Source organism: Etheostoma spectabile, chromosome 17 (genome assembly GCF_008692095.1).
Source record: "Etheostoma spectabile isolate EspeVRDwgs_2016 chromosome 17, UIUC_Espe_1.0, whole genome shotgun sequence".
Lineage (NCBI taxonomy): Eukaryota > Metazoa > Chordata > Actinopteri > Perciformes > Percidae > Etheostoma > Etheostoma spectabile.
This window is the reverse complement of record NC_045749.1, coordinates 22088942-22105143: the sequence shown is the minus strand read 5'-3', so window position 1 is coordinate 22105143 and position 16202 is coordinate 22088942. Positions and strand designations below refer to the sequence as shown.

General features: G+C 41.7%; 1 protein-coding gene across 1 annotated transcript in view; it reads left to right on the top strand.

Moving 5' to 3' along the window:
• The window catches only part of ltbp1 (latent transforming growth factor beta binding protein 1), a 167962-nt gene that overhangs the window by 17576 nt on the left and 134184 nt on the right, over window positions 1-16202 (top strand). The window contains exon 4 of the mRNA XM_032541703.1: window positions 10881-10893. Coding sequence (XP_032397594.1) covers window positions 10881-10893 — 13 coding nt within the window. The remainder of the gene's footprint in view (window positions 1-10880; window positions 10894-16202) is intronic.

The window sequence follows — 16202 nt, the reverse complement described above, 5'->3', positions numbered from 1 at the left end:
TTGTTGGAGTGTGCCCCCAGTGCTGGTCCATGGATGGACCACACCTTAAAGCTCAGGGCTCGCAGGGTGCACACAGCGTAAGTCTACACTAAACTTCCTTTCAACACAACAGCACTTTTTCACTGTTTTATTTTGACGTTTATTTCTCACAAATAGTTTATGTCAATGTTGGCTCCTTGTTGTGTATATTTAAAAAATTACAAATCAATACAGCCTTGACTTTCTTTCTGCTGTAGGGTTTGTTGGTATTTCAAAGTGTATTGTGCTTTATCATCATAGCTCCAATATTCTACAGAACACAAAAGGATTTATGTATATCATTTCCAAATCTGTTGTGACTACACAATAGGGGTGGAAATGTATTCATATTCCACGCTTAAGCCTGAGGATGCAGAGTCCACTTCTCTCTCAGAGATCTTCCATGTCAGAGGGCTCAGTCATGTTTAAGGTGGAGAACAGGAAAATGAGGTGGTCACAGGTAATGTGCTCAAGTAGATCAACAGCCTATATTGTGTTTTACCTAATTATTTTATGTAGTCTTATAGATCATGTGCATATCTACAAAACTATTAGTTTTTACCTTTGGCCATTTTTTTATTTGTCTTCATCTCGCTATAACCTAAACTTGTTACCCATTATCCCATTGACTTTTGCCGCAGTGAGAGCTTGGCAGCTAAAATGTGAAAACACCTCCAGACCCACAAAAATGTCCCAAGTAGCACTACTTTGGGCTGTTTTGACGTTGAATAAACACACAAACAATTCCTGAATTCAGAACTTTTCAGAACCACACACGCAACCGCACAAGCAAGCAGACAGGCAGACCGAGCGGGACTCCTCTCATAGACAGGCTATCTATATTATAAAGCCCAGACGTATCCGTATAATGTGTGTTTGGGGGGAAGGTAACCTGCACATCAGCAGACACCACATGCAGGACAGAACGCTTTAGAACAGCGGGGGGGTCCTTTCCCTGCTATTGAATACATTTCTGTAAATGCGCAGAACACAGTCTAGCCTAATCTCAGAGATATTCCTTCACGGCGCTGTGCATGTGAGAAAATTCAGAGTTGACTGGGTAGATAATACATCAGTTTTCATAGATATCACTCGATCGGATGGGTGTTAATTAAGTCGGACAAATAGGCCCGGCAATCAAATCCCTACTTCACTGTTCTCCGTCAAGACACTAAACCTGTATGGAAATTCATATTTTATATTAAGTGGTCAAATAAAATCAATCAATCATGATTAAACCTCATTGGCGCTTACCAGGTATCTTGTGTACTTGGTCCACATCAGTTCCACCAATCAGTCCCAAAAGATCCCATTAAGATAAAAAATGCCATAAAAGTATTCTTATATAATCTATACAGCGATTCCTGAGAAAGAACCAAGCAGGCCTCCTTTGTTGCACGTGCACAAGTTCTTCAGCGTGTAGCTCACTGCTCAAAGTATGAACAGCGTTGAGAACGGAGACACACCGAGAGAAGAAGGTGAGGGACCATTATCCTGGAAATGTACTGTGGGTTGATCTAGATATTGTTTGCCCTGAGTTTGCCCTGCCGCTTGCTGCGCACAAAGGGAGGCATGCACCTACATAATGGACGTGATATGATTTCCATTGTAATCTTGCGATTAACCGCAAAATTAATTGCACATTTTTCTGTTGTAAATGTATTTTAAAAGGGACATTTTAAAGTTTTTAACACTGAGACTAGACATACATCTGGAGGTAACTCAGTTCACATCCACACTACATGCAGATAACTAACCATCTGGAAGAGCTTTGGAACTCAAAAGACCTATCGATCTATTTCTGCTCACAGAGCTTCATTTTCTTAGTTTTTTTACCAAATCAGCAGAACACACATGTTAATCACAGGTAAAAGAAAAAAGGAATATTAGTTGACAGCCCTAAAATTATAATATATATATATTATTAAAATAAAACAACAACCAAACACTGTGCTTTACACTGAGTTTTTCCAGGCAGCTTCATATCATTTCCTGTTAGAACAGCGTCATGAGAAACGTCAAGCTCAAGCGTCATTGTGAAGCAGACTGTGCAACCTCCTGCTTCTAGTGTCAAGGTCGGTCAGCAAGGTAAATGCTGGGGATCGCAGAAACTCAGTGACTGGCAAACAGACACGAGCAACAAACGGCCACGTTAGTCCAACTTATTAAGAAGAGAGAACAGAGCAACAGGAAAGAAACAGTTAATAAAATATGTATATGGAGAGCTGTGAACATGCATTTGTACGTTGTGATCATAACTTTTTGCTAACACAACCAACACTAAGCGAGGGCAACAAGTTAAGTTTCTGCATCAGGAAACTCGGTATAAATACAGGACATGAGAGTAGATGCACAGAGAGGACATCAGAAAAAAAAAACAGAAACCCTTTCTCCATAAACCCCACACAACTCCCTACTAACAGTCAGCAGGCAGCATCAAACTTGGTCTTTATTTTGTTTTTTATAAGGTAAAATAGTGATGAAATTGTGCTTTTATGAATTATTGTAGTGTTTATAGGCACTGAGGGTAATTATTGGTATGATTGTTGAATGGACATTTTAAGATCTCAGGGATATCTATGGCTAGTACAGTGTTTAGTCAATAGTCAGAAGGGATGGCCAGAGCTACAAAACTAAACTTGTTGTAAACTGTAATGAGAATTTAAAGCTGACAGGGTACATACGTCATGCACAGCGGCGGTTGAGGGAGTTGGCATGGGGGGTCAGCAGGGAAAACCTGGTCATATACCTGGTTCAACGTACTTTTGTTCATACAACGCTTTATATGAAAAAAGGTTCCTATGCACTATTTTTTGTGCTATTTCCTACGATTGCAGCAACATGAGCCATGTGTGCGCCTGCTCAGCCCCTGCATGGCACAAGCTGTTTATGCAAACAAAACGAAAAGACGTGTTAGTGTTACTAACTTGCATATGTGGCATTGAAACTTACGTAACACAAGTAAGTTCAAATAAAGTTGACTTTGCTTCACGCGGGACATGAACCCCGGCTTCTGGGTGAAATCCGTTTTTGATGATATGGTGTTCTATAACGTCATTGCTGGCCCGTGGAAATATGTCTATCTCTCTCAGAGCATTAGTAAGGGCCATGGATTCTCAAGTCTTAATCAGGAGCTAATCTGAACTTGGAGGCAGTGACTCAGATAATGTGGAATTTAAACTCATATGATCGATGTCATGTCTTTCACCCGCTACCTTTCCTGATTTAGTGAACATCTGTCCGTTACCTCTAAAGTCAGAGCAATTTTTTTCCCTCACTTTGGAATTTTCAGGTTTGCACCAAGGGAGGGACACAAAGAAAATCTTATGCTCCAGTTTTTGCTTCTCACCGTGGATCCTTACCACATGTAACAACCAACACACTCACTCACACACCCAAAATATGTTTAACTCTTGCAGACTCAGTGTGAGTATGGGGGGTCCAGCATGGCTCCATTAAGAACAAGGACATCATCAAGAATGATCTCTTTCTTGTCCCCAGCTAACAAGTAAATTGCCATCACTTAATCCATCACCTTGTCAACAGAGCTTTTATATGATTACTTAATAAACAGACAGAGAGAGAGAGAGCGAGGAGAAAGGAGAGAGAGAGAGAGAGATTCACAGGAACAGATGGCCGCCTAGGTCCCGGCCAGAAAGAGGAAATGAAGACTAGTTACGCTAGTTGCCACAAAAAAAGCAAGAAACGGTAACTGTGGGGTTAATTTAATAACGGGTGAAACGCAACCAACATGAGATGTTGAAAGTAGGGATACATACTTTTCTGGACTGGTGTTGCTTTATTGTGTGTTAATTCCCGGAATTTGAGCATTTCCATGCTATATAGTCTGTTAAATCACATGTACATATTGGATGTATTAAAAACATATCCTTCTCAGGCAAATAGTATATAGTTAGAGCCAGAGCCATCGTTTGTAACAACTAAAATGTATGCCAGTAGAAACCACCACAATTACCAGTCACTTGCAGAGTAGGTAAAAGTAAACCAATGCTGTAATTTTACATAGTTCAAATTTGGTAAACAGAAAGATTTGTGCTGTTGGCTGACTGGAAACGGCTTTGAACAGAAAAACATGAGATAACTCTCCGATTCATGACCTTTGAGATAATGGAGCTCTGGAGAGTCCAAAATGGAGGAAGCGTCACATTAGCTGCGTACATCATGCTGCCAACTCTTTTTGTCAAATAAAAATGCCCACAAAAAACATGCAACATGGTTTAAAGTCAATTAATAAGACAGGTGTGAATGGTACAAACACATTCCTTAATACTGACTCGTTAAGGGCCTTTCAGGTCCAGCAGGGTTTGTGCTTGGCTGGGTTCAGGTACATAACAGCGCCAGCCTAAAGTTCCACCAGGTTTAACGCTGAGTGCAGGGCGCATGATGCTGCGGTGCAACCGTTGAAACATAGGGTTTCAGAGCCGCCGTTGGTCGAAGGCCCTTGAGCACTACAGCACTAAGATTCCAGTGCAACAGGGACGTGCTCGGCTAGGGAAACTGTGAATGTGCATGCTGAGATTGAGCTCAGTATCACATTGCACCAGTGAGTATGCACACTGACAGCTAATGTAACATGGCCTGATCAGATGTTGTATTGAAAAATATAGTGAGTGTAACCATGTTTGTTTTTAAACTGTGAACTGCAAACACAACCACCAAGTGTAGAGGTTTTGCTGATGTTGATTCAAGTGATTGTGTTGCAAAAATGCCAGATGTCTATCAAAATCTGTTACGCATTCTCACTGTTCTGCAAGGTAAAGGTGACGGTACGGAAGAAGGGTTTATAGGGCGCACGATTATGGCCAAAATGATAATCACGTTTTTGATCAAAATTTTGATCGCGATTATTCTCCGATAGTGTTGATTTAACACAAAAACAAATGTTAGTCACATAGGCATTTATAACTGGAGAGGGAGTGTGATGGACGCTACTCCCAGAGAGACGGTGGTCATTATGAACGGGGTTCCAGCACGGGTCGAATGCGGATGCACACGTTGTGTGTATGAAACGTCTGTGTGCCGGGCTGCGTGGAGAGTAAGAGGAGAGAGAGTAGAGGAGAGCTCCACACAGGCACGGTTTTACAACGAAATGTGTCATAGTAACGCAAAAATTAACGTATCATATAAACAGCATTGCAGGGGATGAGAGGACATTAGCACGGTGCGTCCTAGAGGACTAACAGCAACAGATGCTACTAGCTAAGCTAATAGCGTACATAGCACCGGTCATGGCTGTTGTCTGAAAAAAAACAACGACGGGACAAATGTTGCGTTTATGGTAAACTGGGAACCTTGAGACCGACGTTAACTGACGCATCTGGTGAGTTGTTGTATGTGCTGCTTTGCAAAAAACCAAGAGCGTTCTATGAAATGACGCTTTTAAAAAAATTTGATTAATGTGCAAGCCCTTGGGTTTAGATGTGAAGATGATTTGTGCTGGTACCCCAGTTATTTAAGTGGGCTCGCTGCGGCTGGCCATTCAGGCATTCCTCCGTCCAGCGCCGAAGTCGGATTGTAGTTGCATTACTAGCTTGCAATGGAGCATTATAACCTTGTGGGCTGGAAGCTCAAATATAGAACACTGACTCACATACCGACAAAACACTTTGTTTATACATACTGAGACCTTTAGGTTTCTAATTCATCAAGAAACGGCATCATACGGTATATGAGGAGGAGACTGCTTACAGACTAGAACGGATTCAGTGGAATAATAGACTCAGTACATTGATACATGTCTTGTGAAAGGTGACAACGCAGAGGGAGGTAACTTTCTATGCCAGCAGTTTTCATCAGCCATTTTTCGTTTTCCTATCATAACATTTTACAAAATCTCAACAGCCACTAATTAGACCAACAAGTTAGTGAGAGGTGACCACCCTCAGGGACCTGGGGAGAACCAGAGGGCCTCTTTCTGAGTCATTTATCCCACTAACTACACACACAAACACACACACACACACACACACACACACACACTTCAAATTGTTAGGACTTGGGTTTAGTATCATTGGTTAGTACGATTACTGGTGAGAAAGGGGAGTTTAGATTGAGGAAGGAAGAGGACGGTCCAGATGTGTGTGTGTGTGTGTGTGTGTGTGTGTGTGTGTTGTGTGTGTGTGGTGTGTGTGTGTGTGTGTGTGTGTGTTTTATTGCTATCATCTTTCCTTGTATGCTTTATCCAAACATATATAAGCATGCATGGTGTGTTGGAGTACAGTACGTTAATGTGTGCCATATTGTCTGGGATACAGGCTTTGTAGTTGATAAATGCCCCGACACACACACACACACACACACACAACACACACACACACACACACACACACACACACACACACACACAAACACACACACATTCAAAACTGTATTAGTAATTAACTATTGATAGCGGATTGGTCAGTCAGTTAAATTAGTCTAAATAATTAATTATTGGAAATACAGCCCCAATGTTTAAGTCACTTGACAGCTACCTTTATGTTTTGGCTATTTCAGGTCATTAGTCATTTACATTTCCTGATGTTGTATACCAAGCCTAGGGGGGGAACGGTACAGAAGTCCAGTTCGGTTTCATACCTTGGTTCAGACAACCCACATTTGGTACAGTTGTTACAATGGAGGGAAAAGACAAAACAAATATGCTGAAGGCATTTTTTTTGTATTGTTGATGTCTCAGGCTGTACCACCTCGTGGATCCAGTCTCTCCCCTGAGCTGGCTGCAGCAGCCTGGGGGCCCTTTCAGGAAGGAGGGTTAACAAACTCTGAACTCTGAGTCATTTTACCGAGGTTCAGAACAGCTGATTGGTTCAATAACTCTGAGTAGGTTGACTCAGAGTTAAGTATGTGCACCACCTCAATAAAAAGGCAGCATGAATGGAGCCATGATACTACAATTCACCATGGTAACAACCACAAACTAACTGCTCGGGGAATACTCATGCCCACATACAGCGAGTTTGAACATATATTAGTTAAAAAAAAGCAACACACGCGCTGCTGCAAAATAGCGATAATTGGGTGTGGAAGAAAATTGCTGCTTGAGTCAATGCGTAAGCTCTAAAATAGTGATATTAATCACAGTTTAATCACAGGTAAACCTATAATATTGGTGATGAATGGAAACTGGTAGGAGGCTACACTTAACAATTAATTTAGGTGCAGTCCGGCTGGCGAAAAAGTAAAATATATAACCATCTGAGGCTGCATAACCATCATCATCATAATTATGATTTACCATATTATTAGTGGCTCGGGAAAGGGAAGTTGGGGTCCCCTACTGGAGTGCTGCCCCGCGACCGATACGGATATAGCGGATGAAGATGGATGAGATGGATGGAATCATTTATTTATTGTAATGTATCTTACTGGTTGGTGTCCAGGGAACACTACAAAAATGCACAAAAAACCTTTCAGAGCGAGTCACACTCTTCTAACAGAGCTTTGCTATACAGTGGCTGTACTAATATGCTCCGCATCACCAATGTTGTAAAAGAAAACTGCCGTTAAAGAAAATGATGTGTGACGTTAGTGATATGAGGAAAGATAAGGTTATGTAGGATACACAACTGATAGGGAAGAACACGATGGGTGATGTTAGTGGATATGAGGGGACAGATAAGGTTATGTAGGATACATAATTGATAGAATGGGAAGAACACAGGATGGGTGGTTAGTGATATGAGGACAGATAAGGTTATGTAGGATACAAACTGATAGAATGGGAAGAAAAAACCATACCATTCAAATAGGTATTTTATCTGGAATTGAAAACACATCTATAGTCGGGGCCTCAATCTCACTTCCAACATAAGTTTAACTTCCTGGGAAGGAATACAGCTTCTTATAACGGGATCGTCAAGAAAAGGAAATGCCATGTTAGACAATAAAAAGTTTTATAGTCTGCCTAACACAGTTAATAAACTAATATGGTTTCTTTAGTCATGCAGACAACAAAGTTGTGCTACAGTGGGGCCTGATACTGAATGAATGGAATGAATGAATGAATGAGGAAATGAAAGAGTTGCTGAGTCAGAGGGAGGAGACTGATACAGACTGAAGGACTGATGAATGAAATGAATGAGGGAAATGAAAGAGAGCTGAGTCAGAGGGAGGAGACGTGATACAGACTGATGAATGAATGAATGAATGAGAATGAATGAATGAATGGGAAATGAAACGAGGAGCTGAGTCAGAGGGAGGGGGACTGATACAGACGAATGAATGAATGAATGATGAATGAATGAATAGGAAATGAAGAGAGCTGAGTCAGAGGGAGGGGACTGATACAGACTGAATGAAATGAAGAATGAATGAATGAGGAAATGAAAGAGGAGCTGAGTCAGAGGGAGGAGACTGAGAGAATAAAACCTGCTCCTGACCAGGTTAGGTTCACAGACTCAGTTACCATAGAACTGTACTGAGGTTAAGGTACTCTCTTTCCAAACGGGCTGGAGTTACCATAGTAACTGACTCTGAGAGTACCCCCCCTCAGGTTTGATTAACCTCTCTTTCTGAAACAGAAAAACCAGAGTTCCCTCATCTCAGGGTTAACTTATTCAGTTTTCAATAAACTGCTTTCTCTATAAAGATAAATAAAACAAAAGTACCCCCCATCATCTCCAGACCCATCAGTAACATGTAAACAAAGTTAGACAATCAGCTATAAAACTGAAAATACAGCATCTTCTGTTCTCTGCACATACAAACGTGTATGAATCGGCACGAGAGCTAAATATGACAAGATGTGTACATTAGCAGGAATGTAGCACATCTGCTTTGTGTTCCCACTGTCTTTCTTACAAACTAAACCAACAGTTGGAACCAAACGGAAGCCTGAACGAATTGCCAGTGCTCGACACACGCTGGTCAGATCCTGTCCATCCAATGAGAAAACAGCTTAAGCTTAAATGTTACACCACCACTGCTTTATGTGGAAGTGTTAGACGCTGCAACCTAATAAAAAGTCTAGAACTTTCATCACCATCCTGACCTTGACACGGGCCACGTCTGATAAGGAGTAAACCTGGAGGTCCTCATTCAGATCTTTTGAAATAATTAGCCAAAATCATACTATTATGAGATGAAGTGTTTCATGGGTGAATTCAAGTCTTTCATTTACACTAGAAACTAACAGGTGAGTGCTAGCTACCTGTCTAAAACTGATGTGAGGTGATAGCGATCCTTTGTTGCACACTGTCCACAGTTTACAGTAATTCTGATTTGAGTTAAATTGTGCGAGTGAGCGTTGCCTCCTGAATTCACCGTGTCAAAGCTCACTCTCCTACTGCTGCCAACAACCTGTCTTCCATTGCTGTCCCACGCCAAAAGACGGATACTGAATGTCTGCTGGCATTACACAGCAGTACAGTCCACCTGTGTCCACATTGTGAGACGGGCTGTGCACAGTGAAGGCATGTGGTGCAGCCGTGATAACTTATGTCTTGTTTGAACCTCTGATGTGGCGTTGTGATCTTACAGAGTAGCTCTATTACCGCAAGGATTGTTGCACACAGACCAAATGTAATCCACTGGAAAGGAGTGAGTAGTGACATTACTGTATCATGCAACCTATCTATAACTAGATTATTAAAAAAATAAAGCAACATTAGTTGTATGTTCTAAGCCTATAAATTAAATATACGTATTTGCCTCAGTTCAAAGATCTGTAGTTTCTGAACCAAAAATAAATGCAAATAATCAAGAAACAAAAGAAAAGTGTCTGCCTATGGCAGTTCATTCAATATATGCATGTATTTGGGGTGTTGTTTTTAAGGACTTTACATTGCTTCATGGATGTAAACTTTTGGACCATAATAACAATAAATAAACAAAAGAAAATTGTTCTTTTCTCTAAAGGAATGGGCATTTAGATCAGATTGAGAATACAATGGAGGTGACTTAGTTAGTGGTACAGCACAAAAAAAAGAAGAAGAAATTCATGAAATTCAACAGCAACATCTCTCAGAAACCGTGACTTCCTCAGCTTACGTCTTAAGTTTTCATTGGAATTGTGCTGAAGAAAAATCCCATGACAGTGTGGTCTGTGGAACCACTCCACCCATTCCCAAATCCAAGCCTCATTGGACAGGGCTCCTCCTCCTCGAATATCCCAATTTAACCACTGATTATGAACAATATGGTCATGACTGCAATTGGATCCAACATATCATAATGTTGACAAGTTAGAAACCAAAAAGAGCAAAAAAAACAGAGGGTAGGGGGTGGGATATCTACTTTGTGGCTGCTACGTTTAATTCCTTTTTAAAAAGAAACAAACCAATACAAACAAATCAGTTTGACTTTCTACCAGCCTACACCAACTGAGTCAAAGTGGTGAAAGCAACTCTAAAGATCTAACTACAATGCACAAAACAAACAGGTGCAATCAGCATTGTGGTGCATTTAACATCATGAGACGTTAAGTCCAATTTGTCATATGCTTGCATCTATTTCACTGTTTGTATTCTATTGTCATCACTCAGTTATTCTCCCTCTGTTTCTCCTTCCTCTCTCTCTCCTCGGCTGGGTTTGTGTTGTAGCCAAGCATCCCTCAATGCCAGAATGGAGGAATGTGGCCTCAGGCCTCAGCTCTGCGTCTGCAAGCCTGGCTCAAAGGGGAAGGCATGCGAGCAGAAGACGAGGCCCACACACCCTTCCAGCCCTGCCGGGAAACGGGCACACCACTGCTAACTCCAACGGACACTCTAATGGACACAACGTGGTGCCAGCGGGCCATACCTCAGCACGTTTTCCCAGTGGTTACCCTCTGGGCCCGCTCCATCTGACAGCATGGCCCAGAGGAAACTAGGGTCAGGCCGGCCCCCAGTTTGTACGTCCACATTACATCCAACAGCAGTAAGTACGCTTACATCACTTTATTTATTGAGAAAACAAAGCAGCTGAGCTTTATGCTGTTGTCCACCAACTTCAGATTTAGTTCACTAATTGACTCTGGAAGAAGGTCACTGAAACCATTCTTCCACTGGCGAGTTCACCTACATTCTGCTGCTGATCACCCTTCAGCAGGTCCACTGGACAGTAGGAGGGTTCAGAGTCTTTCTCAGGGGCATGGCATGATGGGTGATAAATTACATAACATTGAACACAACATGAGTAAACGATGTAATTACCCACAACTACAAAAAGACTGTAATTAATAAAATAAAAACTGTTTTATTGGTCACATAAAAATCATACAGTACAATGTAGTGAAATTCAATCTCTGCATTTAACCATCCTAAGAATTAGTGGCAGTGGAGAGCTACATACAGGAGCAACTTGGGGTTCAGTGTCTTGCTCAAGGACATGTGGTGGATATAATCATAAAATCATGAAATATATGAGAACACTGATTTTTTTACCCATGTAGCAATCTTTGGGAATTAGAGTTCTTATACGTTTTCACCACAGAAGAGACAGTATACTCTCTTTATCACAACCATGAGTGTAATAGGTGGAATTTGGCCGGCACTTTCATAAGTACAGTGTGAATACCACTAACTCTGTTGTGGTCAACTGTGGGTTTTGTGGCCTGTCACTACTGCAAACAACTGGCCAATGTTCAGTTGGTCCATCGGTGGATGTAGACTCCCAAAACATATTCTGCTTCTCAGCTTAATGCTAGGCAAGACAAACCACCAAGCACAATTAATCACAGCAGACCTCTGATATTGATCAGTGATATTTAGGTTGTTAAAACTGTTTATGTGCTTTGATTTAAGTTACTCTGAAAACGTGAAGGGGACTTTTTATGCATAAGCAAAAGTAATTGCTAACAGATCGTGGTCTGAAAGAGCTCTCAATTGCTATAGTGAGCCGGTTGCTCACTAGTAGCTTTTCTCTTATTGGTTTAAACAGAGTGTTTTGTCATCTGATAGGATAGAAGAAGGGCACTAACCACCAGGTAAAGAACGTCTCATCAGATCCGTAAGGTGTACACAAGTGTCTGAGTGAAGTAGATGGAAAAGTTACATTTTCTATCATAAATCTGTTGAATATTAACTAATTTAGTATATTTGTCAATTATCTAGTTAGTTAATGATCTAGTTATTATCTAGTCTTTTACTTATCATCATTCCTCTGTTCTGATTTGTAGAATTTCCTTTAAATAATAATAATAAATAATCAAAACATTACCACACTGAATTAGAAATTTATGCAGATGTTATGTTTCTTATTTAACAATCCAAAACAATGAGAAATAGACTACTGTCTACAATATGCTTTGGAGACAACATTTTGCACAAGTATAGATAATTAGCACAGCTTTTGAGTAGCCCATGTGTTACTGTACATTTGTCTTTTAATTGTTTTAACCCTGTGCTATTGTGTGTCTCTCTCGTAACTCTTGCAACAATTTCCCCCAGTGTCCAAAACAAATTTCTCCTTTCTGTATGCTAAAAATGCTCAAAAGAAAAAATGCTGAAAGCATAATATGGCAAACTCCAACATCAAGCAATAGTCTATATGCCAGAAATCCGCGGATGTTCCATTTTTGGCCGGGTGTCCGTCCCCTTCTGGTCTCTGTGTCATGTTCAAGGTCACGTTTTCATCCCCAAGGGGCAATTTGGATTACAGCCAGCAGTAACACAATCTACACCAAACAACAACAAATACACATAACACAACCCCAATAGGACTACAATATGAATTTAATTAGAATTTACAGGATATTATTAACAAGTGGGATAACGGCGGGACCGATACCTTTGAATGTATTGGTTCTGCATCGGGACAGACTTGTCTACGCCGGTCAATGCACACACTCTTTGTTTTAGCCACATAATGTTTAAAAACCAGGATTTACACCAATCAGTAAAATCATTGACTAAGGACGTGTTCAGAGTCGTCACTGCGGGGAGGGACACAATGACGGAATCATCCGCAAATGTAATGATGTGGGGCCCTTCCTGATGGCTTTGGCATTCATTGTGTATAAAACAATAAAAAGAGGGGAGAGGACACAGCCTGGGGGGACTGAGTGGAAGATAAGAGGGCATGATAGAGCACCGTTCACTCCACCCGTTGTGACCTCACTGTTAACAATCCATCCGCCAGCAGATCAGACCAGTATCAATATATAAGTGTTTTCAACCCGTTGCTAAAACATGGGGCTGAATCCAGTTAAAGCGGAGGAGAAGTCAATAAATAGTAGACGGACTAGGGACCGGCCTCCTCAAGATGTTTATAAACCATGCTTCGAAGTAGGGCTGCACGATATGGCAAATGCTAATCACGATTATTTTGATCCAAATTTTGATTGCGATTATTACGATTATTTGTTGATTTAACCAAAACAAATTGTATTGTCACGTAGGCTATTTTAAACTGGAGAGGGAGTGTGATGGACGCTACCCCAGAGAGACGGTGAATTGAACAGGTCCAGCACGGGTTGATCGGCGGATACACACGTCGTGTGTATGAAACGTCTCTATGTCACTGCGCTGCATTTTTATGAACTATGATATTCTGGCCACGGGTCACATCTCTGGCCCAGGTCCAGGTCCAGGTCCAGGTCCAGGTAGGTCCAGCAGCTCCGTCTCCCGCTGTTACTCTACCAACTGAAGTGTTTCTTCAATAACTTCTTCGGTGTTTTTCACCGTGGCGGCCGCGAAGCGAGTTACCATGGAAACACTGGTACAAATACAGGTTTGCCCCATACTTAACAATATAAGCTTGTTAATAAAAAATTAAAGCTGTGGACAAATGTCGAAGTGTGGACCGGCGCGTGTGGCCGGGTGCGGAGTAAGAGGAGAGAGAGTAGAGGAGAGATCCAACACAGGCACGGCTTTACACGTAGAATTTGGTCATGTAACGCAAAATTAAACCATATCCATATTAAACAACATGCAGCGGATGCAAGAACATTGCACCGGTGCGTCTAGAGGAGCTAACCGCTATAGACGCTACTAGCTAACAGCTAACAGACGCTACTAGCACCGTTGCGTCCTAGAGGAGCTAACAGCTAACAGACGCTACTAGCACCGGTGCGTCCTAGAGAGCTAAAGCTAACAGACGCTATAGCACCGACTAGCACTTCTCACCGCTGTTGTCTGAAAAACAACAGACGGGACAAAATGTTGCGTTCACTGGTAAACTGGTAAACCTTGAGACCGACGTATAACCGACTGCTATCTGTTGAGTTTTCCTCCCGTCCCTCTGTCCTCTGGGACTGTCTCCATCTAGAAACTAAGCTGCACTGTACAGGGAACTACTCTGACTGGCTCATGAGCAGACGGTAGTAGCGGTAGATGGGCTTTGCAAAAAACCCAGAGCATTCTATGAAATGACGCTTAAAAAAAATAATCGCTCGATCACGCAAATTTGATCGGGGGAAGTCAAAATCGTGATCGCGATTAAAATTTGATTAATTGTGCAGCCCTACTTCGAAGCATCCCTCCTGCGTCATCCACACCTCTGCCCGACCTGTAGCCGAACTGGAGAGGGTTGAACTTATCCTGGACAGTCTCCAAAAGTGCATCTTTCACTAGCCTTTCAAACATTTTCATGACGAGAGATGTAAGTGCCACTGGTCTTAAGACATTGGGGGTCTTAGGAGTTTTAATCTTAGGCACAAGAACAATTATTGAGTCTTTCCAAAGACGAGGAACCATGTGCAGCTGTAAGGACATCTGGAAGATGAAGCAGATGATGTCTGCCAACTGGACAGCCTAACCCTAATCCCCACTCCGCTCTGCATCAGCCAACCTGCTTCATCCAGGACATGGTCAAACTCTATACCACAACCCCCCCACTCCGCTTTGCATCACCCAACCTGCTTGCTGCCCCCTCACAGTGTGGGAGAACTAAAAACTCAACGAAATCCCGACTTTTCGCTGTCCTGGCTCCCAAATGGTGGAATGAGCTCCCCATTCACACCTCCTCCGCAGGCTACAACACATCTTTTCTGACTGCCCCTTGGATAATAAAAAATAAATACAAACTTACAATTGCACTTTCACAGGTCTCTTTGTAGTTTTGCTTATTTAAAGCTAATGTATTTGCACTCCCTACTTGCTGTCTGGAGTTTGTACCTTCAAGGTTAAAAACACGCCATTGGAAGTCGCTATGGATAGAAGCGTTAGGTAAATGACATGGAATGCAATGGAAAGGAATGTACATGCATTTGAAAATGCCAGGCGGGTACATTTTATCCGTTGGCCTTTCTAGTGAACCAAAAATGGCGAGAACGGCTGCTTTAAAGGCATCATTAGGCAGCTATCAGAGTGAGAGAACTAGTCAGTCTACATTACAATTTTAGCTATACAACTATGGTCATGAGCTTTGTTTGCATGTACTGTAGCTTTGAGGTTTGCATGGATTCAAATGACTTAAATGAGTCATTCTTAGAGGGACATCAGGAGTTCTAAAAACCTGAAGGGTGTGTTTTGGGGGATGGATGACTGGGCTTCCTTATTTACCCTGCTGCACCTTGAAAACATAGAAGAATGGATGATTACATTTTATGACATTACATAAACTACTAAGATAATTATGATATATGTTCGAACATAAATATCAGTCCAACAAAGTAGAAGACTGAATTGGGCTTGGGATTCCGCGGGTCCCAAGGGACCCAACACATATCTCGCGGTAGCGGGAGGTTTTAACGGGACTATGGCTGTAACTGGGAACAGGCCGTCCAAAAGCAGGTCCCGGGATTTAGGAGCGCTGATCCTGATCAGTGCTGTAACGGACTGTTAGCTTTGCCTAGCTTGGTTTGATTAGAAAATCAACGACTCACACGGTTCATCCAGTTAAACACCAGCCAAAAGCTTTATTATCACTCTTCTACTCTCTCTCACTCCTCTCCCGGGAGACTGTGCCCCGCCTCCTTCTCCTACAGCGACCCGAGGGATCCAATCTACTGGGACTTTATGTTAGAGTCCAAAGACAGGGAAACAAAACAGAATAAAACCACCTGGGCAAACAAACCACAGCCAACAACACTTTCTAAAATAAGAGAAATAAAAACAATGTCAATTTAACCTTATTCCACTAGAATAACTAATTATTGCACTTGTATGAATGGAGTTAAGCACTAGAACGTCATTTCGCTACTTATTACCAACAGATGCATAATAATTAATACTGAACAGTTAAATAACTGAAAGAAGACACAACATCAACGGTCAATCTATTGACAATCAATCTGATTTTTGTGC